At 42.8% G+C, this 25,617-nt stretch overlaps 1 protein-coding gene across 3 annotated transcripts in view; it reads right to left on the minus strand.

Moving 5' to 3' along the window:
• The window catches only part of INO80 (INO80 complex subunit), a 121,453-nt gene continuing 95,836 nt past the window's right edge, over nt 1-25,617 (minus strand). For all 3 annotated transcript variants that reach the window (XM_014534798.1, XM_014534797.1, XM_005860256.2), the window contains 8 exons: nt 23,808-23,880; nt 9,863-10,021; nt 9,206-9,308; nt 7,448-7,536; nt 4,884-5,039; nt 4,439-4,598; nt 3,519-3,734; nt 1-1,570 (listed from right to left, as the gene is read on the minus strand). In XM_014534798.1, the coding sequence (XP_014390284.1) occupies nt 1,353-1,570; nt 3,519-3,734; nt 4,439-4,598; nt 4,884-5,039; nt 7,448-7,536; nt 9,206-9,308; nt 9,863-10,021; nt 23,808-23,880 (1,174 nt within the window). In that variant the 3' untranslated portion in view covers nt 1-1,352. The remainder of the gene's footprint in view (nt 1,571-3,518; nt 3,735-4,438; nt 4,599-4,883; nt 5,040-7,447; nt 7,537-9,205; nt 9,309-9,862; nt 10,022-23,807; nt 23,881-25,617) is intronic.

Below are 25,617 nucleotides of genomic sequence, written 5' to 3' on the forward strand. Positions count from 1 at the left end.
TTTACATAAAATTATCTCACTCCATTTTATTTAAGATTTTTTTCTCCAGTTAGTAAAAGAAAGATGTGTCTCTCTTTATACATATGTACAAGTTCAGTTATAAAAATAGACAGCACATTCAAAGAGAAAAAAGGCTTGGCATTTTTCTGATTCCCTCTAAATAGCATCTGTACATAGGAGTCTGGGTTTAGGCAGGGAAATCTTAATGATTTAAATTAAATGATTCCCCTACCACCCCTACTCCAAAAAAAGTTTTAAAAATTAATCTATCTAAATTCAATTCCGCGATTTTCATGTGTGCAAATTAGAGGCTGGCTCGCCTGGAAGCACCTGCTCCACCAGGAACATCAGGCCGGGCAGGCAGAAACACCTCCCATGCAGACACCTTCCTTAGCCTCTCTTGGAGGGAAGCAAGCTCAGGCTGTGGGGCGGGGCTGGGAGGGTGGGTGCTGAGCTCGCCCCCTCTCCATCCTCTCCTCCTCACTCCTGCTGTCCCTTCCTTTCTCAGTGCAATACAGACAGTGCATACAGCCAAGCAGGGGGCTGAAGGGCAAGGGCGGGGAGACTGTGCATTCAGGAAGGGCAAGGGGAGCCTGTAAGAGGGCGTGAGGCTGTCTTGCTGACTGAGGTGGCTCCTGGTCTCTTTACTGGCTTCTGGGAGTCCCAAGGTGGGAGCTGCTGCTACTGTTGCTGGTGGGACCTGAAGGTTCCCTGGTGTGAACCATGCAGGATGGGGAGGAAATGCTAGGAAAACAACTGCCTCCAGGCCTGCTTCCTCTAGCTTCTGTCACCCTCACAAGCCACTACTGCCTTTTGCACTCACTGCTCTCCAACGGAGACACTCTGACAAATGGGGTGTAGAGACCTGGGCAGTTACCCAAAGACTGGGCATGCCAGATACATGATTTCCTCCCTTCCTAGTCCGATAGGAAATCCCAGCTCTAAAAGAAGTTTCCACCACAGAAGGCTCTTCACCACACTTGTGAAGCCTTTGCAAGGGACAGGACCAGAGCTGAAGAGCGGAATGGGAACGGAGACAGTGTGCCTGAGCACCTGCAGGGGCTCCGTCAGGCCCTTCCCCGTATGAGGTTTAAGACGTTCATCTGAGATGCTGTGGGGCTGATCCCCGTCCTTGGCCTTTTTCCTATAGGCAACCCCAGAGCACACTTCTTGAGCCACAGGTGATAAAAGTGCTCAACTAACCACCTGCCGTCCTTCACCTGCTGCAACTGGTCACCTCTGCCCTCTGACCTGGGATGTAAGATGCTGCACCGGGCAAGCCATCCAAAGACCATTTGCAGGCTAGACCTCTAGCACGTGGTTTGGCTGAAGGAAGCTGGAGGCCTAGGTGGTTACCGTCCTCCAGACGGGTTGGTGCCTTTGCCCTGCTTCCGGACCAGGGAGTCTGGGGCTAGGCTGCTGGTCAAGTGGAGGCTCTTGGGTGTCCCAGGAACATTATTTCCTTTGCTCAAAGGGGAACTCAAGGGAGAAGAGGCGCTTGAAGGTCCAAAGTCAGCAAGGCCAGCAGGCCGAACCATAGATGTCTGCAGAGGACTGCTGGCAGAGATTCCTGTGGAGACGGAGAAGGAGACAAGAACGTGAGCGCCAGTTCTGTCTGAGCTGCCTCAGGCATGACCTTGGTTACTGGAGGAGAGGTCGTGGGCAACCCCTCCTGCCAATCTCTTCTTAGCACATTTGCTTGCTCTTCCTGTCAACTGTTTTGTTTTTCAGTAAGAGGGATGTACTTTTTAAATAGAAATATGACACCTACCCAGCCCTGCCTACATGACCTCGTCAGCAGGGAGTAAGGTAACATCTTGGTGCTCAAGGACAGAGCACACATTACACCATGTGGGAAAGCCAAGGGTGAGGGATGAGCTGTAACTTTCTAGGCACTAATGTATTTTTTTTTTTTTAAGAGAGAGAGAGAGGAAGAAAGGGAGAATTTGTTCCACTTATGCATTTATCAGTTGATTTTTAAAAAGGAAGGGAGAGAGAAAGAGAAACATTGATCAACTGCCTCCCGCACACACTGTGACCAGGGATCGAACCCGCAACCTGGGTACGTGCCCTGACAGGGAATCAAACCTGCCACCTTTTGGTGTACGGGACAACACCCCAACCAACTGAGCTCCCTGGCCAGAGCCAATGGTTGATTCTTGTGTGTGCCCTGACTGGGGATCAAACCCACAACGTTGGCACATCAGGAAGATGCTCTAACCCAGTGATCGCCAACCAATGGTCCGCAGACCACTGGTGGTCCGTGAGGTCCGAAAGGTTGGTGACCGCTGCTCTAACCAACTGAGCTACCTGGCCAAGGCAAGCACTATTGATTTTTCTGTGACACTCTAGCCCTTGCTGACTCTTTCGTCCCTCCTGCCCTCTTCAGGTCAGGGCTCCAGGAGAAAGTCTGATGAGTGAGACTCTGCCACAGCAGCCTTGACTGCTGGCAAGATTGTTGTTTTCCAAAGACGTCGTGAGGGTTAAGAAACACTGGCCCAGGCTATTATCTTTACATTTGTTCAATGAACAAATAAATGAAAGCTGGCATCCCTACAGGAGGAGGAAGGGGAGGTGAACTAGCACTTACTCAGTACTCTACTCAATAAAGCCCTTACTTGCTACAAAAATCCTATGAGCCAAATACTGAGACCATGTTTTAAATGGGGAGAGAGGTCTGTAAACAAGAGCTCCCCTCCTACCAACTCGGATGTCCTACATTCCATTGCTACAGCTGCTCCCCCACTTGTCATGGTCACAACAGCCACCTCCTTTCTCAAAATTTCCAGAGCCCATTGTTAAATCCTTGGTAAGCTCTTGCCCCCTCCAGTCTTGCCAACCTTGACTCCCACTGCTGTTTTTCAAAGCAGCCTGACTGACCTGCTCGGTAACCCCCAATATGCCCGCCTTGGTCATTGCCAACTTTGTCGCCAGTCCAAATCCTTCCTCACCCTTCTCCTTTCTGAATTATAGTCTGGCTACTTGGTCATCAGTTCCGTGGTTCCTCCTTTTGATCTACAACCACAATTAAGGCCTCTCTCTTTTCATTCAGTGTACACATACTGCCTTGTACTGCTGTTAAACATATTCCATGTACAGCTTTCCCTTCCTATTTCTATTATATACCCAAGAGCAGGGTCCATGTGTTATATCCTATGCACACAGCAAGTGCTTAATACCTAAAGTGATGGACCACATTGCTGGGTAAATGTTAACTACGCTAGCCTGCATATGGGGCTTGGGAAAAACATCTGTTCTCAAAGCAGAAACAATTCTGACTGTTTAAAGTAGACAGTCCAGAAATTCAGCTCTCTTTTCACAGCTACTTCCACCTCCAAGGCGGCCCTGTACTAGTCACAGGACAAGGGAGAGTCAGGAATGCTCAACGCAGAAGCAGAGCCCGATATGGGCTTTGGGAAGGAGCTTCCTGGACTGGGGTGTCCTGCCTGCTCCTGGTCGAATGCTCAGCAGACTGTCCCTGCCCTGAGGGGGCCCTCCTAGCTTCCAGGCCTCGGTACCTTTAGACACGTTGTACCCGTATGCAGCGAAGGCGGCCGCGGACGCTGCCGCAGCCCCGGCTTTGGCCCCCGCCATGGCCGCCGCACTGCCCGCGGTGGATTTCCTGCTCCGGCCTTTCGCTGCTCCTTTGGCTGTGCTTCCCGAACCTTTGGGGCGGCCTCGGCTTCGGGCTGAGTGACCACGTCCTGCGGTTGGCATTTCCTGGATGGAAATTCCTGTGGAAACCAATGGGCCAAGAGGAAAAATGTCAATCTCTTCATATATTAACAGAATCTTCCCTGACAGGGAGGGCTGGCTCTAAGGGTGTTCGTTTCAGGACTTCAAGGGAAGTCTATGTCCTCATTTAATGGCTGGGCCTCCAAGTCACACCGGGTTAGTAAGAATTCTAAGCAGCTAGCAGGCCGACTCCTCAAGAGCGGTTCCATTACTCCCGACCCTCTTCTTTAATGAGATCATGACTAAGTGGACCCCAGGGACTGGCTACCTGAGACCCACTTGCACACTCCAATGCACCTGCCTTGGAGAGTCAACTTGTACTCCCAAGCTTAGCCCTAGAGCTTCTGGAGACACAGAAGCCTGGGCCCCGTAGAACAAAGTGAGGAAAGGCCCAGCAAAGCTAACTGAACTAGCAGAAATAAGGGTGAAATATGAAAGACTGGGATGACTAGGAAACAAGGAAGTGTGAAATCTTTATGAAATTCTTATTTTGCTTTCCCTAACCTTCTCTTTTCCCTTCACTTGACAGGCTAATGAAAGGACGACCCTACAAATTCCTTTTACTCCATTCTACTCCTCTTTAAAGGAAGTAGAGAAAGCCATTATCCTAGAAGGAATCAGGACCTCATCCCACAACTAAACCAACACTTTCCTTGAGGCAGTGGCCCAGATCCAAGTTGTATGGGACAGCAGCACCACTCACCGTTCACGGTGTCCGAGACAGAGCCTGTGATGGAAGCGGGAGAGTTGGTGGCTCGAGACTGCGGGGCTGAAGAGGCTGGGTCATCCACAATGACCAGCATGTCACTACTGCTCTCGTCAGGCGGAATGGAGCCAGTGTGCAGCTCACTGCTGATGGAGATCTAGAGGAGGAAGGGTTGAGATCACTACACCTCCCTGTGCCTTGGTACCTATGTGAGGGCGTGCTTCTCAAGTCTTGCCACTATTTACCCCTCCTGCCTGGCTTCTCCTGAGGGTTAGGTCCCTGCTTTAATTCCAGAGAAGCCAGCCTGTCCTCATTTGCTCTTTTTCTTATGGATTTTATGTGCAACCTCCTTCTAAAAGGCAGGAATACTTCAGGAGAAGCAACCACTACAAGGTCAGGACAGTCCCCCTGCTGTGATGAAGGCACCTAAAAGGAGACTCACCTCACTGAAAGGGCTGGGCATAGCTGAGTCCACGCTAATGAAGGAATCGTCCCCATCAGCAGAGAGGTTGGAGTTATCAGCTGAGGGAACAAATGGGATCACCAAGTTCATACCCTCCTTTCTCCTTTTCCCATCCAATTCATCTTCTTTTTTTTTCTGGGGACACACAAAACAAGACATATGGACAAAGCATGAGGATATACACCAAAAGAAAAGTGGAGTCAGGGAATAAATTTGACTTTGTAAACTAGGTTTTATTTTTTGCAATTAATGTATTTTTTTTAAAAAAAACACTCTTATGGAAGCAGGAAAGGGATGGCTTAATAAGAGTTCATGTAACCCGGCCAGTGTGCTCAGTGATTGAGTGTCAACCTATGAACCAGATGGTCATGGTTCGATTCCCAGTCAGGGCACATGCCTGGGTTGTGGGCTCGATCCCCAGTGTGGGTAAGAAAGAGGCAGCCGACAGATGATTCTCTCTCATCACTGATGTTTCTATCTCTCTCCATTCATCTCTGAAATCAATAAAAATACATTCTTTTAAAAAAAGAGTTCATGTAGCCCTAACTGGTTTGGCTCAGCTGATAGAGCATCGGCCTGTAGACTGAAGGGTCCCAGGTTCGATTCCGGTCAAGGGCATGTACCTTGGTTGTGGGCACATCCCCGGTAGGAGGTGTGCAGGAGGCAGCTGATCGATGTTTCTCTCTCATCGATGTTTCTAACTCTCTATCCCTCTCCCTTCCTCTCTCTAAAAAAAATCAATATATTAAAAAAAAAAAAGAGTTCATGTATATTCTACCACAATAATACAGAGTTGAAAGGTAGGCTAGTCACACTGAAAGCTGCACCCAGCTTAATCCTCACGGGGCAAAGTGCACAGCCAGCTCTGGCGTGTGTCCGAGCTGCAGCACTCACCGGGGGTTGCACTGATGCCGTCTTACAAGATGGAGGGCTAATGCCATTAGCATATTTCCTGCACATCTGTTTTTACTCTGCCTTCATTTTAAATATGCATAAAGAGAATGAAGGTTCTTATCATACACAAGGAATAATTTTTTTTGTTATTTTTTGGTCATATTTCCTCACTTTATATGTAAAAGCTTAAGAGGTGAGTGACTAAGCTACACTTAGCAGGTCTAGATTAGGGACCTGGAATCAATCACACAATGTGCTTGGAAAATTCTGGGACTCACATCCACCTAACTGCTTTTGTTTCTGCACCTGTATTAGGGTTAATATGGTATATCCTTGGCTGGTTTGGCTCAGTGGATAGAGGATTTGGATCAAAGGCACATACTCGATCCCCGGCCCTGGTTGAGACATGTGCGGGAGGCAACCAATCCATGTGTCTCTCTCACATCGATGTTTCTCTCTCTGTCTTACCCTCTCCCTTCCACTCTCTCTATTGATCAATAGAAAAATATCCAAGGGTGAGGATTAACAACAACAAAAAGGTATATCTTTGTGTAGGTCATATTGTCACTGGGTCTTTATCTGAAACTTCTATGCTCAGAGTAAGGATGGCATCTGATGCAAACCCAGTAAACCCTACAATGTCCTGTATGAGAAAACAATCTTCCCTCCTTTGATATTGTTTCTGAATGTCAACAATATTTTAATTCTAAATAGCACTAAGTAATGGGTTAGAGATTTGAGGATGGAGTCATACAAGAGAATCTGAGGAACTGGGTAGAGATGGCAGCCCAGGCTAAGCAGGAATATGATCCTTCATTTCTGGGACTTCTCAGGTTTGTAACCATAGTGGGTACAAACTGTAATGGGGGCATCCTTCAGGCTAAAAACAGTGCTGCTTAGCAGAGGTACAATCTAGGGTGTGGGCTTTCCAATAGAAAGAGCTAGTGTATCTACTGGAAGATGATATAATATACACAGGCTCTTACGCTGCTGACTATCAAGGCTGTATGGCCCTGAGGGACACGAGGTCCAATACAAGTGTGGGTAAAGGGAAGAAGCTGACCTCCACTTAAAACAACCAATTTTAACATGTGGCCAATCAATATGCTTCAGATAAACCAAAAAGTCCAAGGAAATGGAGCATATGCAATTGTCAGACTTGAGGGCCCAAAGCTACCGAGATGCCTGAAGCTCAGGTGGCTAACTTGTTCAAGAGTGGGGCAAACCAGGGCTGGGGAAGATGAAGATGAGAAGGGCAGTACAACCCAAAGGTAAGCCAAACCCACCAAAAAAATACCTTACTAGAAGGTAGTAAAGTAGTTCCAAACCAACAGTCCTTGGAACATATAATAAATGAGTCAAAACTAATGGGCTAACTCCTGAAATAAGGGAGACAAACGGTACAGACTAAGCTGGGCAGAGGTTTATTTTTCCAGTGGTAAAGGACACTGAATGAATGGTACACTAGCAGCATCATGGTAGAAGGATTGGATCTAATGACCTCTTAATATCAGTAAGAATAGAACACACAGCTGGAGCTGTATAACCAACCAGTAACCAAGATGGCAAGGCACGTACTCCGAAGCCTTTTCTATAGGTACTGCCTCGCACCCCACCGGTCCTTGTCAGCCACCCCAAACTTGAGATACCTTCTCTGCATACTTTTCCCGCTTGCGCTTGCGCTCTTTGACTCGGTTGGTTTCTTCCTGCTGCCGTTTCTCTTCTTGCCGCAATCGTACTATTAAGAAAATAAAAATCATATGAAGTATCTGGGGCAATCATAATTCTCATTTTGAAATTAAAGTGACCGTATCCTGCCCTAGCCGGTTTGGCTCAGTGGATAGAGCATCGGCCTGCGGACTGAAGGGTCCCGGGTTCGATTCTGATCAGGGGTATGTACCTTGGTTGCGGGCACATCCCCAGTGTGGGGTGTGCAGGAGGCAGCTGATCGATGTTTCTCTCTCATTGATGTTTATAACTCTCTATCCCTCTCCCTTTCTCTCTGTAAAAAAATCAATAAAATATATTTTTTTAAAAAAATAAATAAATAAAGTGACCGTATCCTGCCTTGGCTGGTCTGGCTCAGTTGGTTGGGCATCATCTGTGCACTGAGGGGTAACTGGTTCAATTCCAAGTCAGGGCACATGCCCGGGTTGCAGGCTTGAACCCTGGGAGGGGGGCATGCAGGAGGCAGCCAATGTTGTGCTTTCAGATCGATGTTTCTCTCTCTCCCTTCCTCTCTAAAAATCAATTTAAAAAATCTTAAAAAAAAAAAATAAAGTGACCACATCCTTTGATATTTATATTCCAAAGTATGACTTCTATCTGTCCAAGTCAGCTAACCGGTGGTTTTCTAACTTTAAGAAGGAAAAGAGTTTTTGGATTCATTCATTCATTCATTTATTTAATTTTTAATGATTTCAGAGAGGAAGGGAGAGGGAAAGAGAGATAGATGGAAACATCAATGAAGAGTGAGAATCATTGATTAGCTGCTTCCTGCACGCCCCCAACTAGGGATCAAGCCCGCAACCTGGGCATATGCCTTTGACTGGAATCCAACCCGGGACCCTTCAGTCCACAGGCCAACTCTCTATCCACTGAGCCAAACTGGCAAGGGCAGTTCTTGGATTCTTAACAGTTTTTGGCTCAAACTATGATTCAGTTTAATTATGATGGGCCTTTCTTTGCTTTTGCTCTTTTTTCTCTTTTTTTTTCAGTCATTCAATATCTCTGCATTGCACAGATCAAGTGTGGTTTTGAGTCCCAAAAGGTTTTCAGAAGATGGTGGCAAATGTAAGCACATAAGAAAGGAGCTTCATCATGTGATGCTACGTAAGTTCTCAGAGGCTCTCAAGGTGAGTCTGAAACCCACTGTTCTCAAAAGCTAGTAATACATGGGAGAATGGTTTGTATGTTACAGCAGTGCACTTCTTCTCCATAAAAAGATTTCTCTGAGCAGAACAGAGTAAAATTATTACTGCGGAGGAGTCTAAGGATATAGCCTTCCTGGTGCAAATTTATTTAAAGTCATATTAACTTAAAAATTACAGGAATTTTACCTTCTATTCCATAACACATCTTTATTTTGGTTATAATAATAAAAGCATAATATGCTAATTAGACCAGACGTCCTTCAGGACGAAGCCGGGACTGCGAGGGAAGCCTGGGCCCCGGTGCCAGAGGGAAGCTGGTGCCGGCAGCTGGGGGAAGGAAGGCCTACTCTTGCATGAATTTCATGCATCAGGCCTCTAGTATTAACATAAAAATATTTCCCCCCAAATAAAGTCTTTGGCTTTGCCTACCCTTGGCACACAGCCAAGGGTCTCTTCCATTTTCAGACGTGTGGGGCCAGAGAAACATCTTTTGTAGGGAGGAGAGAACATTAATAAGAGGTTTAGAGTACATACGTTTCTTTTCCAATTCTTCATCGTCTAGAAGAAGACTAACCACCTCTTTTGGTTTCAAGGTATCTGGTTTGAAGTTCCCACCAGAAATCACCATCCGCTGAATCTACACAAAGCAGATCAAAATGTCACACCCAGGCATCTATTCCATAACGGCAAACCTCCAAAAGAAAGAAACATGTTTCTCCTACCGGGGAGGCCCCTGGAGCCCCTATTTTCTTTTTCATTCCGCTGACTGGCTCATCTAGATTATTTATTCCTTTCTAAAGAGAAAGGACAATTTCTTTGGAAATTAACAAATCTGGCCACTATTCAGAACCTGATCAGATTGAGAGTACCAGGGTGAGAGCTTGTGAAAGTATGACAAGCATGAGGGCCATGACTAGTGTCCTCTCCACATGAACAACAGCTAGATCTAGGCGATAAACTCCATTCTGGTAGAAAAGGAGTGAGAAATAGCCAGGGCAATAAGAGGTTAGTATTGTTATAGGACCTGATTTTTTCTTTCTTCTTTTTTTTCCCCCCTCCTGATTTTATTTTCCATCCAGGAAAAATTTAGCCCCTTCAGACCAACAAAAGGCAAGAGAGTCTTAGTCTAGTCAATGGGGTGGGACTTTGTATTTTCTTCACCGTGTAGTACCTCCTCTGCCTCATGCTTACCTCACTCTTCTCCTTAGCTCTCTGTAGAATGCGTTCTTCAATGGTGCCTTTACAGATGAGCCGGTACACGGTAACCTGCTTTGTCTGCCCCAAGCGGTGGGCTCTGTCCATGGCCTGCTGGTCTACAGTGGGGTTCCAGTCGCTATCATAAAAAATCACCTGCACAGGCAGACAAGAATACAGTAAAGACTAAGGGACTCAACACAGGAGCAGAAATTCTGAGAGCAACCCAGCCACTCATCTCTTTGTATATGACATTAAGATGAGCAGGTATCCATTTATAAAACCAATCTAGTCCTGGGCAAGAGAGCGACTCTGGACTTTTTTCAGGATTTTTATTTAAAAAGAGGGAGTGGCGATAATATTAGTAGTGAACACTTAGTGCTTGTTATCTACTAGTCATTGTTCTAGTTGCTTTGTGTATAGTCACACACTGAAATCCCATATTCACTATGACTGAGGTACTATTAAGACCTCATTTTATAGATAAGGAAACTGAGGCACAGAGGAATTAGAGAATTTATCCAAGATTACACAGCCTAAGTAAGCGGTGGGCCTGGGATGTGGGGAATATGAAGAAGCCTTCTCTCTAATACCAGGCCTATCTTGGTAAGAGACAGACATGGCTTTCCTGGCATTCTCAGGCTCCCATCAATAGGGTCATTTCCTATCCCTTGAATTCCAGGGAAGAAAAGTTTAAAGGTTCCTTGGAAGCTACTTATAGTTTGCTAAACAATAAACACAAACAGCAACAAAATGTACCACTCCCTCCCCAACCCACAAGTGATCCTAAAACCAACAGATGCCCTAGCTGGATTGGCTCAGTGGATAGAGCGCCAGCCTCCGGACTGAAGGGTCCCGGGTTCAATTCCGGTCAGGGGCACATGCCTGGGTTGTAGGCTTGATCCCCAGTAGGGGGTGTGCAGGAGGCAGCCAATCAATGATTCTCTCTCATCATTGATGTTCCTATCTTGCTCTCCCTCTCCCTTCCTCTCTGAAATCAATAAAAATATATTACACACACACACACACACACACACACACACACACACACACACACACACAAAACCCAGCAGACTCCTGGGTCCTCAGCCAACACAGCGGACATCCTGAAAGAAAGCCAGTTCAAAAATGGCCACCTCTCGTGCATCCTTCTCTATATTTAATCAAGTCACCAAATCCAATCAGTGCTTTTTCAGAAACGAACCTACCCTTTCTACAATTTCACTGTCCCTATCCTGGTCTAGGCACTCACCACCTATGTCTGGTTCACTAATGCCATCAGACCAGCTCACCAATGCTTCCTAGGTTTCTACTCCCTCTCTGCCAGCTGAAACACATCAAGTTCAAACACCCCCCAATCATCAGGCCCTGCTATTTCTAGCCTTTCCTAAAATATAAACACGCCCCTCACTTTCATCAGACAGGTCTCTTCAGTCTTCCTGACTTGCATTACACATTTGTTTGTAGCACTTTTGCTCAAGCTGTTTTTCTGGAATCCTTCATCTCTTCTCTACTGGTCCTTTATAAGATTCTGTTCAAGCTTCACATGTTCAGGAAGGCCTCCCTGATTTCTCCTGCCTCTGACAATGTTTCCTTTTCCTATTCCCCATGAATTTCAATTAGAAATAATAATGGCTAAAATCTGTTGAGCACTTACAATGTGTCTGGCACTAGTGGGCACACATATCTCATTACATTTTCACAAAAACCGTATGTATTTCCTTCATTTTTAAGTTAGAGAGAGAGTGACCTAAGTGCTAGCACTATCAACCTGCACTATCAACAATCCCTTGCATTGCCTACCCTGGTCCAAGTTTCCACTGAATCACCATCTTCTATAGGTGCCGATGTGTATTATTTAAATGTCTTCCCATCTAGACTTGAGGACAGACAAGATTCATCAGTGCAAACTAGAATCCCAGATACTAGGTGATTGATACTAGAATTTCTAAGGAATCTGACAAAACCAGACAGAGCCTAAAAATGTAAACGGAATACTGATTTGTCTCTCTTGAAACTATTTCTCTATGATGCCTTTTCCATTGCTTAACATTATTCCTAAGTAATTTATTTGTTTTCTCATTTAAAAACAAAGGTTTCATTTTCTGGTGACATCACAAGAGGGGGACTCCTTTGGGGTGAATACCGGGGATCCCACTTGCTGCCTGGACCAGGAGTTCCTGGGGCTGAGGCCTGGACTCTTTTATTTGCAGCGCTGTCAGGAATTTTCTTGTCTTGAGTCCCAGTCGCAGCCTCAGCAATCCTCGTCATCTCACCTAAGACCTAAGTTGAACCCAGCATTTTTGTATGACGCGAAAAGCATTTGCTGCCTCTTGTCTGAGCTTCTTCGTAAGGCACTGGAAGCATTTACTGTGTATGGTATGGGAGGCATTTACTGCCTCTGGTCTGGACAAGCCTCATCAGCTCTGGGTGGCAAGAGACCTCTATTGGTCCTTGCCTAGTCCCCAAGCCCGTAGCCTGATCGGCTCTGGGATGAGAGACATTGCTTTGCTTCAGTGTTTTTTTTAAGCACAGGTCATTCTGAGGTTTCTGTGGCTGGATAGATAAGAAGTACAGTGTAAAGCTCTTCTCTGTGGGTTGTGCATGCCTGTAAATACTGTACCCTGTAAATACTGTACCTAAGTGTCTCTGTTGATTGTTATTTTGTGTCTCTGTTGTTTAATTTGTTTAAAGATGGGGCATATCCCACTTGGCTGGGGGCCTCAGCTGCTTGTGGCAGGCTGAACCCACAGCAAGGATTACAGGAACTTCCCAGCATCTGCCTAGAGTTCTTAACCTTGGACACCCTCCCTGCTCTCCCTCTCAAGGCATCAGCCACCTGAACCGTTTAGCTAGTAAGAGCTCTTTTCTGTCTGTAATGTATCTTTGGTTCTGATGTTCTTTGCTTGCTTTCTTATCTTTTGGGGACTTAGTTCGCTCCTCGCTGTTTTATGAACACAGGGAATCCTCTGTCCCTGTTGTTTGGGCTTTCCACCACTCAGATCCTTCAGACCCTCAGACCAAAGAGCAAGAAGGTCATCTGCCTTGCTGGGTAAATGTGAGATAAGATTCTCAGGCTAATGCCCCAGTCCCACCTTTTGAGAATAACCATTTGTTTTTTATTTTATTTTTTAATTTTTTAAAAATATATTTTATTGATTTTTTACAGAGAGGAAGGGAGAGGGATAGAGAGCTAGAAACATCGATGAGAGAGAAACATCGATCAGCTGCCTCCTGCACATCCCCCACTGGGGATGTGCCCGCAACCAAGGTACATGCCCTTGACTGGAATCGAACATGGGACCTTTCAGTCCGCAGGCCGATGCTCTATCCACTGAGTCAAACCGGTCAGGGCGAGAATAACCATTTATTTACTTTAGAGGTTGTTTCTCTTTTGAAATAGGATTTGTTTGTTTTGAAATAAGATAAGATCTCTTATATGCAAGATTTCCATGTTGTTACATCACAAGGATTCTACTCAGGAAGAAAAATATGGAAATAAACCTTCTAACCTCCCAAGTCTTTCTCCTAGAAGGGCTGGAGCTGCAGAAGAGCCCTCAAGCAGGCTGCAAAAGCAGCAGCCCACTCTGTAAAGGAAAAAAAAAGGTACTTTCACATTAAAGCTGGAGGCCCAGGAGTTGTTGCAGTCTTGGAAACAGCTGCAGGGTCTGTTATCTCCTTCTGCCCCCCATCCCTCCCCCTTTCTCCAGCCCCCTAAAAGTTGTCAAGGTCATGTTATCCCTGTTACAAAATTTGCCAAGAAAATACCTTGGGTAATAATTGGTTTTAAAATTTCATAAAGTTAAGACATAATAAAAAGATATAACTAAAATGAAGGGTTTCTAAAAAATGTTTTTATTTATTTCAGAGAGAGGAATGGAGAGGGAGAGATAGAAACATCAATGATGAGAGAGACTCATCAATTGGCTGACCCCTGCATGCCGTCTAATGGGAATTGAATCATGACCTCCTGGTTCATAGGTGGATGGTCAACCACTGAGCACACCAGCTGGGCTAAAATGAAGGGTTTTGGGTAACTTAAAACTTCGGAGTTTTGCTGTGTTAAATAGTAAAAATTATTATATATCTAAGTATTTTGAAATGACAGGACATTGAAATATTAATATGTTTGCCTATGTTTGGCTTTGAATCTGTAAATGAATATGTCTTATATTTTATTTAAATAGAACTCTTAAAAACGTGAATGTATTATTAATATGAGGAATGTTAATTACTTGTCACCAAAAAGGTCAAAGTTTCTAAGAATTAAAATTCTAGTTACATTGGAAAGAAATTATATGATTTTAGTAATATGGAATTGAAAATAGATGGTTCTTAAGTTGGTTATCTCTGAATGAGTTAAGAAGAAGTAAAAAAAAACAAACTGAAAGGGACTAGGAAAATTGCAGAGGAGCTGTGCAAGTTGAGAACAAATTATATGGAGGAAGAAGAAAAAAGAAATATACAGGAAGTCCTCAGGTTATGTTGGACTCGAAGTACGTCGTTTCGTGGTTATGTTGCCACCTCCCATTTATTGATAAAAAAAAAAAAAAGTTCCGTCATTTTGACGTATGTACATATGTGCTTTGTTTTTTATTATTTATTTACCACAAGTAAAGGTCAGGAATTGTTATCTTCCTTTTAAATTTTTTTTACTGTCTCACTTCATTACTGCGGTGTATGTGCTCCATGTGAGTGACGTAGGTGCTTATGTAGGTGAGTTCCGACTTATGGCGAAAATCGCGTTACATCGCACCGTAACCCAAGGACCTACTGAATAGGTAAACTGAATAATACACTTAATTAGATAAATGAATCTACAGTAAACTAATACAGAATTTGTTTGGTCGTTTTCCAGTCTGTTAAAAGGAAAACAGCTTTTCCTGTATTTGCCTAGGAAGCAAAACTGTAAAGTATTGAAATGGTTATATATTGTTATACTAATCACATAGTTGATTACTTAAAAAAAAGCCATCTTCTTAATCATGGGAACTGATGTTTTATTAGCCTATGTTTGTGTTTAATACCCTTTTGTTGTTACTTTGAATACATAATTTAATAGTTTCATAATAATAATTAATATACAATCTTTTGGTCAAATATGTTTGACAACCTTCCCAGGGTTTGAATTTTAAGAAACTTTTTCTTGACCCAGAATGGCTTTAAGTCATTCCAATAGGCCCTGGAATGCCTCAAGGATTTGTTTTCTCTCCTTATGAAGGCAAATTTTATGCTTAAGGTACATGGGAAACTTTGTCAAATAAAGAAATAATAACTATATTTTATTTATTTATGCATATTAAAGTGGATGTTCTAGAAATTATGTAAAAATCTCCAGGAGTCTATAAATTCGGATATACTTTCATTTATAACTGTTATTCTGGAATATTGTGTTTTGCAGAAAGGACAGGGTTCCGTGTAAATTGCATTATAATCAAATCCATAACCGTGTCATTTTAAATTTCTTCTTGTTATTTAGAGACAGTCACTGTTTTGTTATAATGCATTTTCAAAAATGTTACATCTTCTGAGAGATCCATGGAAAGGACTATGACTTACTTTAAATTACATATCACTTAGAATAGTTTCAGATCATCCCCTTCGAACTGGATGAAAATTATTAGAACTCTATAAAGTACCTAAATTTACCCTAGCTGGTTTGGATAGAGTGGATAGAGTGTCGGCCTTCGGACTGAAGCATCCTGGGTTCGATTCCGGTCAAGGGCACATGCCTGGGTTGCAGGCTGGATCCCCATAAGGGGTGTGCAGGAGGCAGCTGATCAATGATTCTCTCTCATCATTGATGTTTCTATCTCTCTCTCCCTCTCCCTTCTTCTCTGAAATGAAAATATATTTAAAGTATCTGGATTTATAGAAGTACTGGCAAGAAAAATCAAGAGAAACAAAAATTGATTATGGGACTAAATGAACTGAAAATAACTCATTTTTGTTGTTGAAAGTATTGTTGATTTTTAATCTTTTGTTTTTCAGACATAAGGAAACTTGTTTCTTTTCTTAAAGCAATCTGGTAAATTATACCTTCATAAGCAATATTAAGGCATTTACATTTTTCTTCCTACCTGTCCCCTCCAGAATTTGGGAACTCTTAATGAATGACTATTACTGTTCTCATGGCAGCATATTTATTTGCATAAATCCAATAAGAATCTAATTTCTTCATAACAGGACATAAAGTCAGTTTCCAAGTGTGGTTTTATTAACCAAGACTTTGAGTGGAATGTCATGTCTGAAAGTGACATGCCAGGACTCTGGATGTCACCAGCAAGCTTTGAGGATGAAGAGTGAATTTGAAGCGATAAGCCTTGTAGAAATAGCCTGGTACCTTGCTTGGTCACATGGTTCATGACACTCTTTCCAGGTAAGGAATGAAGGTTGCTTTCCTGAAATATGGCAAGGTGTCCTCAAGACACCTTGGGGACCTCAAGGACTTGAGAATACGACCCAAAACATACAGGTATTCCAGGAAACCTTGGCGTTGGCTTCTCTGCCCTCAAAGGCCTACAGTTCACTAGAGCTCAATCTAAAGATTCCCTATCAATGAATGAAATCCAGCCAAGCAAATCTGAGAACGCCTGTGTGATCAATTTGATCAATTGCTACTCTCGTGTTTATGCAAACAGTTAGGACAAACAAAAAAATAGACTTGATATAATCTCTTTGAAAATATGCCGAAACCGGTTTGGCTCAGTGGATAGAGCGTCGGCCTGCGGACTGAAGGGTCCCGGGTTCGATTCCGGTCAAGGGCATGTACCTGGGTTGCGGGCACATCCCCAGTAGGAGATGTGCAGGAGGCAGCTGATCGATGTTTCTCTCTCATCGATGTTTCTGACTCTCTATCTCTCTCCCTTCCTCTCTGTAAAAAGTCAATAAAATACATTAAAAAAAAGAAAATAAGGGTAATCTTAGGGAGAAAAATTATGCTTTAAATAAAACTACAATGTCTAATTGTGGGTACTGGATTCCAGTAGAGTGGGGCCTTGACTTACGAGTTTAATTCGTTCCGAGACCGAGCTCGTTAAGGAGCTCGTTAACTCAAAACTCGTTAGTCGGGACAGTCATAACTCAAGGCCCCACTGTATAATTAAATGTCTTCAAAGTTTTTGTTTTGTTAATTCTCACCAGAGGATATTTTTCCATTGATTTTTAGAGAGAGTGGAAGGGAGGGGGAGAGAAAGAGAGAGAGAAACATCAGTGTGAGAGAGACACATCAATTGGTTGCCTCCTGCATGTGACCTGAACAGGGCTGGGGATTGAGCCTGCATTCGAGGTACATGCCCTTGACTGGAATCGAACCCGGGATACTTCAGTCCACAGACCGACGCTCTATCCACTGAGCCAAACCGGCTACGACCAAAGTTTTGTTTTTAAGGCTGTGTCTGTGTATGCCACATTGGTCCCAGACCTCACCAGAAATGTAACTACAATCTATCAGATTGTCACTGTGTGGTATCATTCCACTGGAAGCCTTGATCTAAAAATCTTCTCTACTGGTTTATGATTTACTGTATGCACTAACCTCTGTGTTTTATTTGCTTCTGTTTTCATAGAATATATGCCTATATTTACATGACTGCTTGCTCACACAGTATAGGGCTCACATTAGAAGCCATCAGCATCACTGTGTCCAAAAAGTAAGACTAAAACAGCTTAGACTTATGATTCAGTCAATGAAGCATGGATTATCTATCGACTTCACTTAAAACTGTTTTCCCCTTTTTGGCTCCCTCCTTCTTTTGTCAGACAGGGAGGACTTCAGAACTCCGCCACCCCATAAACCAAAAGCAGTGACAAAAGAGACCCAACGTCCCTTTTCCCTGAAAGGATTCAGAGCCAAAAATCCATAAAGGGAAATTATAATAGGTCAGGAATAATACAATTCAGCAGCAAGACACTTCCCATATAGAACTAATCTCACAGATTTAAGGTGATAATATTAACAGGGGGAAACGATAGGGAGGAAGGGCACACAATAAGAATAGGACCACACCCTAGCCGGTTTGGCTCAGGGGTGAGAGTGTCCTCGGCCCGTGGACTGAAGGGTCATGGGTTCGATTCCAGTCAAGGGCATGTACCTCTGCTGCAGGCGCAATCCCTGGGTCGGGCGTGTGCAAGAGGCAACCAATTGATGTGTCTCTCTAACACTGATGTTTCTTTCTCTCTTTCTATCTCTCCCCCTCCCTTCCACTCTCTCTAAAAATCAATGGAAAAAATATCCTCTGGTGAAGATTAATAAAACAAAACAAAAAAGAATAGGACCACAGTTGTATAATGATTATTCACCTTACCAACTATAGATAAGAGGCTTTCTTACAGACCTTGGGAAACTAGAGGATGTGCTGCAAGAAGAAAGACAGAGTGGTAAAAAGGTAAGAGACACCCTGGGGCCTAGATGGGTCCATTCCTCAGAAAAGAAAATACATTTTGAGGACAAAGAACAAGATGTGCTGTGATCTGATTTGGTTGCTGTACCTAGACCCTGACCTCCTCACGGAGTTTGCCTCAGGAATGCTAACCATTCTCAGCGTCCCAAGAACTGGTGGAGCTGGTTTTAACACCATTGAAAATTAATTACCTTGTTATTGGACTTCAAGGTCCTGGAAGGAGACACAAGGGACCATAGACCCTGTAGCCACCCCAACCCCTCCTTCCCCCTTCCCCCTTCCATGCAGCCTCTCTTCCTTATCCCTCTATAATCAACCAGCTAGCAGGAGGTGTTAGAGCAGATTCTTCGTGGATGACCTGCTACTTTGCGATACTGCTGGCATTATTAGAATAATAATCATATATGATTCAATGCCGTCTCTGCTTAATTGGCTCAAGTAGTGACAGGCAGCCCAGACCCATTTCACCTCTAGTAAGAACCCCATTGGTTTTTCCTTTGTGTTGCTTCTATATCAGGTATAACTCCTCAAATTTTAGTATAGGTTAGAATTTTTGGGGAGAGAATTATAAACTGCCTGCCAAAGAAAGAAATCACTGTGAAAGCTGATTGATAATCCAGTATCCACAGAACTAGGATTTGGAAGTGCACAACACTTGTCACTTGTAGAGGAGCACAGCAAACCTGACCACAGGGCATTCTGCAGTTTCAACAAGATAGGCAAAATTCTAGAAAATCTGTTTAAACTTTCGAGGAGAAGAGAAGGCTGAGTTAATAAAAAGGAGACTGTCAATTGGACTAGTGGGGAACATTACTTGCCTACTATACCTAAAATGACTACATATGTGGAAAATGAGGGCTTATGTCACACCTAAACATAGTACTTTTAGTGTCAAAGCCTGAGGCATTGGGTCAGCTAAATTCATTATGGGATGTTCCATTTCATAGGTGCTTCCATAACATTTACATTTTTTGACTGGAAGTCTCAGGGGAAACCAAACCTGATTCCACTTGTCTTTTTTGAGCTCATAAACAGTAAGAAGATTAAAGCCTAAGGCAGCGAACCTATGACATGTGTCAGAGGTGACACACGAACTCATTTTTTTGGTTGATTTTTCTTTGTTAAATGGCATTTAAATATATAAAATAAATATCAAAAATATAAGTCTTTGTTTTACTATGGTTGCAAATATCAAAAAATTTCTATATGTGACACGGCACCGGAGTTAAGTTAGGGTTTTTCAAAATGCTGACACGCTGAGCTCAAAAGGTTCGCCATCACTGGCCTAAGGAGATAGGTTTGCAATTTAACTTCAACCCCTTCCTCCCCTGAGAATTTAGTGGCTATTTATCATTTAAATGGATTAAAAGAGGTGAGGAATTTGGGAGGAAGAGAGACTAAAATAAGATTCTATTTAGAAAAATACTTGCCTAGGGGAAAAGAATATGAAATATGCATAAGTTAATAAGTTAAAAGAAGAACGAGAATGAAAAAACTAACCTAGTTGTATGCTTATTATCTAATTTTACAATAAAATGAACACTGAATCAGTTATGACAGGAATTCAGGGTGGGGGCGGGGAATCGAGGAGACAATGACCAAGGCAGTGGGACAGAGAAGACACCTGCATTTGGTAATCAGGTTTATGGAACTCAGTGAGACATTCTGGAGAAAAACAAATAATAATGAAGGCATCAGAACAACGGACTTAATTAGGAAAAATGACAGCAAGTCAACCCACAAAGCGTGGCCCAGCAATGACTAAGGGGAAATATATTAATAGTCAGTATCTTTCATGAAGCTGTAAACACCAGGCTGGACAGAAATGACAGGGGGAGGTGAGAGTTGAGAAGAGGTTGAGGCACTTAGCTATAGGTCAATGAGAAGTAGTTTCAGGGGAGAGGAACTGAAATGGAAAACAAGACCAGCACTTGGAGGGTAGAACCCCCCTCCCCTAGAGAAGGAGTGGAAGTGCAGTCCCTTGGGAGGGCTGAAAGCGGTCCCATGTTGTCTCACAGGAACAAAGGACTTCTCACATTGCAACCAAGGGACAAAAGCTCCTCACTCTCTCTCTACACGTAAGCATTTACACGTGTGACACAGAAACAAAACAAACAGTGCAGATTGTAACAACCCCTCACTAAAGAGTCAAAGGCAAAGAGACCCCTACTTCAGGAAGAACACAGACAGTGAGGGGCAGCTGCCATTAGCCACAAGCTAAAATCATGTTTTTACTCACAGAGTGGGCCGGAGTCCCACTGTTTATAAGCACGGTTATATATGCATTCTCGTCATCAGAGATTGAGTTTTTTCTCGCATTTTAGGCTGACTATGCTCTTGTCCGTAAATGTCTCTGGGGATCTTCCAAAGCTAAATAAACTCAGGACAAAGGAAAAACACCAACCAGGCAAGCAGTTAAGCCTATTGTTTCTCTAATAATACACAGAGAGTATAACCTGACTTCACACAAACCATAACCTAGGAATTCATTTCAATCTGTGGTCTCATTTTTCTGAGTATTCCAGAAGGTTTTAATTTACAAGTGAATCCCCAAGCCCTCCCTTCAAAATTAATGTAAATTATTTTGGAATTGAGAACTCAGAATATTCAGAGCCCCTCTTTAGCCCCCAGGATGAAAAGGGAATTCCTATTTCTACTCCCTAGCTATGGATTAAGGGCCTATTTTGGTTCTCAGTGGCTGGCAGGAGCTCTTACCCCACAAGGCAAACTATGTGAACACTGGAAGCATGATGCAGATCTCTCCCCCTCAAACCTGCTTATTTTTTTGACCATTCAATTGGACAACTAGGGGAACTATTCCTTAAGAAACCATAGACCAATCCTAAAATAGGCAGGCTGCAAAGGAAAATATATTTTGATCAAATGAACTTATCCAGCCTCATGGCCTTAAATGATCATCTCTGACCCGATGATTCCAAAACACACCTTCAGCCCCAATCTTTCTCCTGAACTCCAGAGACCCCATTGCCTGGGTGATATTGCTATTTAGTGTTTGCTAAAAATCTTGAACTTAATCCCCCCAAAACCAAACATTTGAGTCCCCCCAATCAAATCTGCTCCCCAAATATTCCCCTTAATTAGTAATTCATTCCAGCTGCTGAGATCAAACACATTGGAGCTCTTCATCACACCTCCTGCATGTCCCACATCCAATCTGGCAGCAAACTCTATTGGCTGTGCCTTCAAAATACATGCAGACTCCAATTATTTCTCACCACTTTCACTGCTTCAACCCTTGTCCATCACCATCATCTGTGTCTAACTTTTAACTGAACTTAATTCTACCTTGCTCCCTATAGTTCTCCCCACCCCTACCCTATACCCAAGCCAGAGGAACACATTTAAAACCTAAGCCAATTCACGTTAGATGTCTGTTCTAATTCTTCCAGTGACTTCCCATCTCAAAATCCTTACCATGGCCTATTAAGACCTACATGACCTGCTTCTGCAACATTCATCTCACACCACTCCCTCATTCATTATGTTCCACTTAAATAGGGCTGTTTGCTGTTGCCTGATTATGCCGAGCATGTTCTCACCTCAGGGCTTTGCATTTATTTCCTCTGCCTGGAATGCTCTTCTTTCTGACAGATATATGCTTGGCTTGCTTCCTTACTTTCTTCAGAACTTGGCTCAAATGTCATCTTACCAGAGAAGCATGACTAGGCCATATAACACAACAACCCCTGATCAAAAATGAGGTTTTAAAATTTACCAGGTGGATGAAGAGTGATCTATGTTGAGGGAACAGTTTATGCAACAGTGTGATACAGGATGGTGTGTTCAGGAAAACTACAAGTAAATCATTTCTATGAGGTAAATTTTAGAAGGGGAAGTAATCTGTTTCTTAGGCTGGAAAGGGAGATAAAGGCCACAAAATGAAGGGCCTGTATGCCATGTAAAGGAGCTTATCTTGTAGATGATGGAGAATTCCTGAAGAGTTTTAAGCAAGGGAGTGGCATGGTTGTAAAGAAGGGTATAAACAGAGTAGGTATGAGGCTGGGGGCTGAGATTGGAGTCCAAAAGATCAGCTAGGAGAAAGGGATGAATCTTTTATTCACATTGTCAGTATGACTTCAAGTTGGGACAGTATAAAATGCTTACAGAGAAGCAAGGGGCAAAGAGAAAGCCAAATTTCTGCTATCCAATATGCTACCAAGTGAGCCACCATATCAGAAAACCCGTAAGAACAGCACCTACCACCAATGATAGCCTTTCCTTAAGATGACTGTGGCTAATGATGTGCACGTAAGACAGAATATACCTAGCTAGCTATGCCCCCGTGGTCCTCAGGCCCTGGAGCCCTGTCCCAACCTGGTTAACTGGTTGGAGAGGTTTAGTTGCCAAGGAAGGTATAGCTGATCCTATGGTTGATATTTAGAATCTGGTTTTCATTCTTTTTTTTGTTGTTAATCGTCATCTTAGGATATTTTTTCCGATTGATTTTTAGAGAGAGGAAGGAAGGAAGGGAAGAAGGGAACGGGGGGGGGGCGGGGAACATTGATTGCACATGCTCTGACCAGAGTCGGGGATCAAACCTGCAACCCAGGTATACGCCCTTGACCGGGAATCAAACCCACTACCCTTCGTGCATGGGCTGACGCTCTAACCACCTAGACACACCGGCCAGGGTGAAAGTAGGCAGTTCTATGTAGTAGTGAGTAAGGAAAAAGGGGGGACACAGCCTAGGAGTGGAGACTAGGACGTGTGGAATCTAGTTCCAGCTCTGCTGCTGTGCATCTTTCAAGCCTCTCCACCCTTGTATTTCATTTATCCATGACCCTCCAGTATGCATCCTTCTATTTGTAGGAATTGTGATGCTCAGTATTTCATAGAGGCTCCACAACCGCCACATGAGATGGCATTTTTAGAGGCATGCCTTCTACAAAACAATTTCCCATTTATGCATTTTTATGTCTCAAGATTACGGAAATTATTAAATATATTTGAATCCTGGGAATATTTCTGAGATTCAAAAGGAATGTTCTTTTCTTCTCCCTTTCAGATGCTGAAGTATCCCCACAAGGAGATTGGGTATGAAAGGATAGTTCATTTGATGAAATGTCTTTTATTTTATTTTTTTAATTCCAATTTCATTGCTCTCCAACTACCTTTTGAAGTTTGGGATACAAAAATATGATGTTTTCCTATGATGAAATAATGCGTAAGAGTGATAAAACAATGCTTCCTGATTTGTTTAGTTAGAGCTCCTGGTTGACTTGGCTGATTTTTTTCCAGTGTTTATTCACTGACACATTCCAAGTGTTTAGAATAGTATGACACACATAGTAGGCATTCATCAAGTATTTGTTGAATGAATGCATAAAAAATTTATTCCAACAGAATAAATAGAAAAGTCCAAAGGAAAGCTAATATGTTCCAGTTCCAGGCAAAGCACAACTACTGTCACCAATGGCAAAGAAAAAAGTTTGTGACACAAAGCAAAGGGTGATACCAACTGAACAACGTATTTATAGTAGAAAACCTGCATATTCAATGTATTGGCTCTCATGACTTACTGTATCTGCAGCAGTGAGATTGATACCCAGTCCTCCAGCTCGGGTGCTTAGCAGGAACACAAAGATGTCATTCCTGCAGAAGAGGGAGGGATATGTTAAGAGGAAAAAATTGAAAAATAAAAAGGGCATGTGGCATAAGAGAGGAATCCCTGAATGCAGATCTAAGGCTAGAAAGAGTTTTGGTGGTTACACAGGCCTGATCTAACATTTCTTTGACACACTGTACAAAGGTGCTCTGTTGCTAAGATCAAACCATGGTTATCACCTTCCAATTTGCAGATATACTTTTGCCGCCCACTAATACTGACTGAGAGGCAAGAAAGTTATAAACATGTAGCACATATGACAGAAAAGTATGTTATCATGGAAGTAGAGGCCTTTGTCTATATGTAACAGTCATATTTTTAACAAGTCAAACCATTCATAGTCCATATAGAGGATATAAATAAATCAGTGTTTCCTGGTGTTTTCCCCAGGAATCATAACTTCCAGTAATTTAACTACTAATTATAATTCCAAAGCACTCATTTTCAAATGAAGAAAGCCAGTCCCAGAAAAATGACTCAAGCTCCTGAGACTAAGACCTAGGTCATGACTTCTATGTATGTATTAAGTTGAATTTAGGATTAACCCATGAAGACAGACTGGAATTAAAGTACTTTTTTATGAATGCCAACACAGCTCTTACAAAGAAACAATCAGATATAGTTTTCTGTTTCCCTTTATATTATATGTCTCTTTAAAGAAACCTAGAATTACAAATAAAACAGTAGATGCCACTGTTATTCAATCAGGCAACAAAGTATTTATTGAATATCTTTTAGGAACAAGGCCATGCCAGATTACAGAAAGCAGGCCCTGACTGTAAGATTTATCTATATATACACATACAATTAGACACAGGGGTCCTCAAACTACGGCCCGCGGGGCCACATGCAAATACAAATATTGTATTTGTTCCCGTTTTGCTTTTTTACTTCAAAATAAGATATGTGCAGTGTGCATAGGAATTTGTTCATAGTTTTTTTTTAAAACTATAGTTCGGCCCTCCAACGGTCTGAGGGACAGTGAACTGGCCCCCTGTTTAAAAAGTTTGAGGACCCCTGAATTAGAGGCTCAGTTTGAGTCCAGTTCTTGCAAATAACATAAACATTTAAGATTATCTCGCATTTTCACATTCCTGCCACCCAATGTTATTTTCTAGAATATTTCTAGAATATTTCTAAAGGTTTGCATTATACTGATGAGCAAACTTTACTGCCCTCTAAATCAGTGTCGCCAACTGGTGGTCCTAAGACCACTGGTGGTCCGTGAGGTCCGAAAGGTTGGCGACCGCTGCTCTAAATCAAGCGGCATATCTTTTTTTCATGACTATAATGAGAAATACAACTGGAAATTCATTTAGATTGGTGTTATTCAAATTGTAGGTCACACCTATCATTAGTCATGAAATAATGTTCACAGCAGCACAATTTACAATAGCTAAGATTGGAAATAGCCTAAGTGCCCATCAGCAGATGAGTGGATTAGAAAACTGAGGTACATCTACACAATGGAATACTATGCTGTTATAAAAAAGAAAGCACTCTTATCATTTGCAACAGCACAGATAGACCTGGAGAGCATTATGCTAAGTGAAGTAAGCCAGCCGGATAAAGATAAATATCACATGATCTCACTCATTTGTAGAATATAATGAACAACATAAACTGATGAACAACAACAAAAAAGATACAGAGACATAGAACCATTGAACAGACCGTCAAACCTCAGAGGGAAGGCAGGGAAGGTGTGGGGGTAAGAGATGATC

The sequence above is a fragment of the Myotis brandtii genome, unplaced genomic scaffold (genome assembly GCF_000412655.1).
Source record: "Myotis brandtii unplaced genomic scaffold, ASM41265v1 scaffold133, whole genome shotgun sequence".
Taxonomy (NCBI): domain Eukaryota; kingdom Metazoa; phylum Chordata; class Mammalia; order Chiroptera; family Vespertilionidae; genus Myotis; species Myotis brandtii.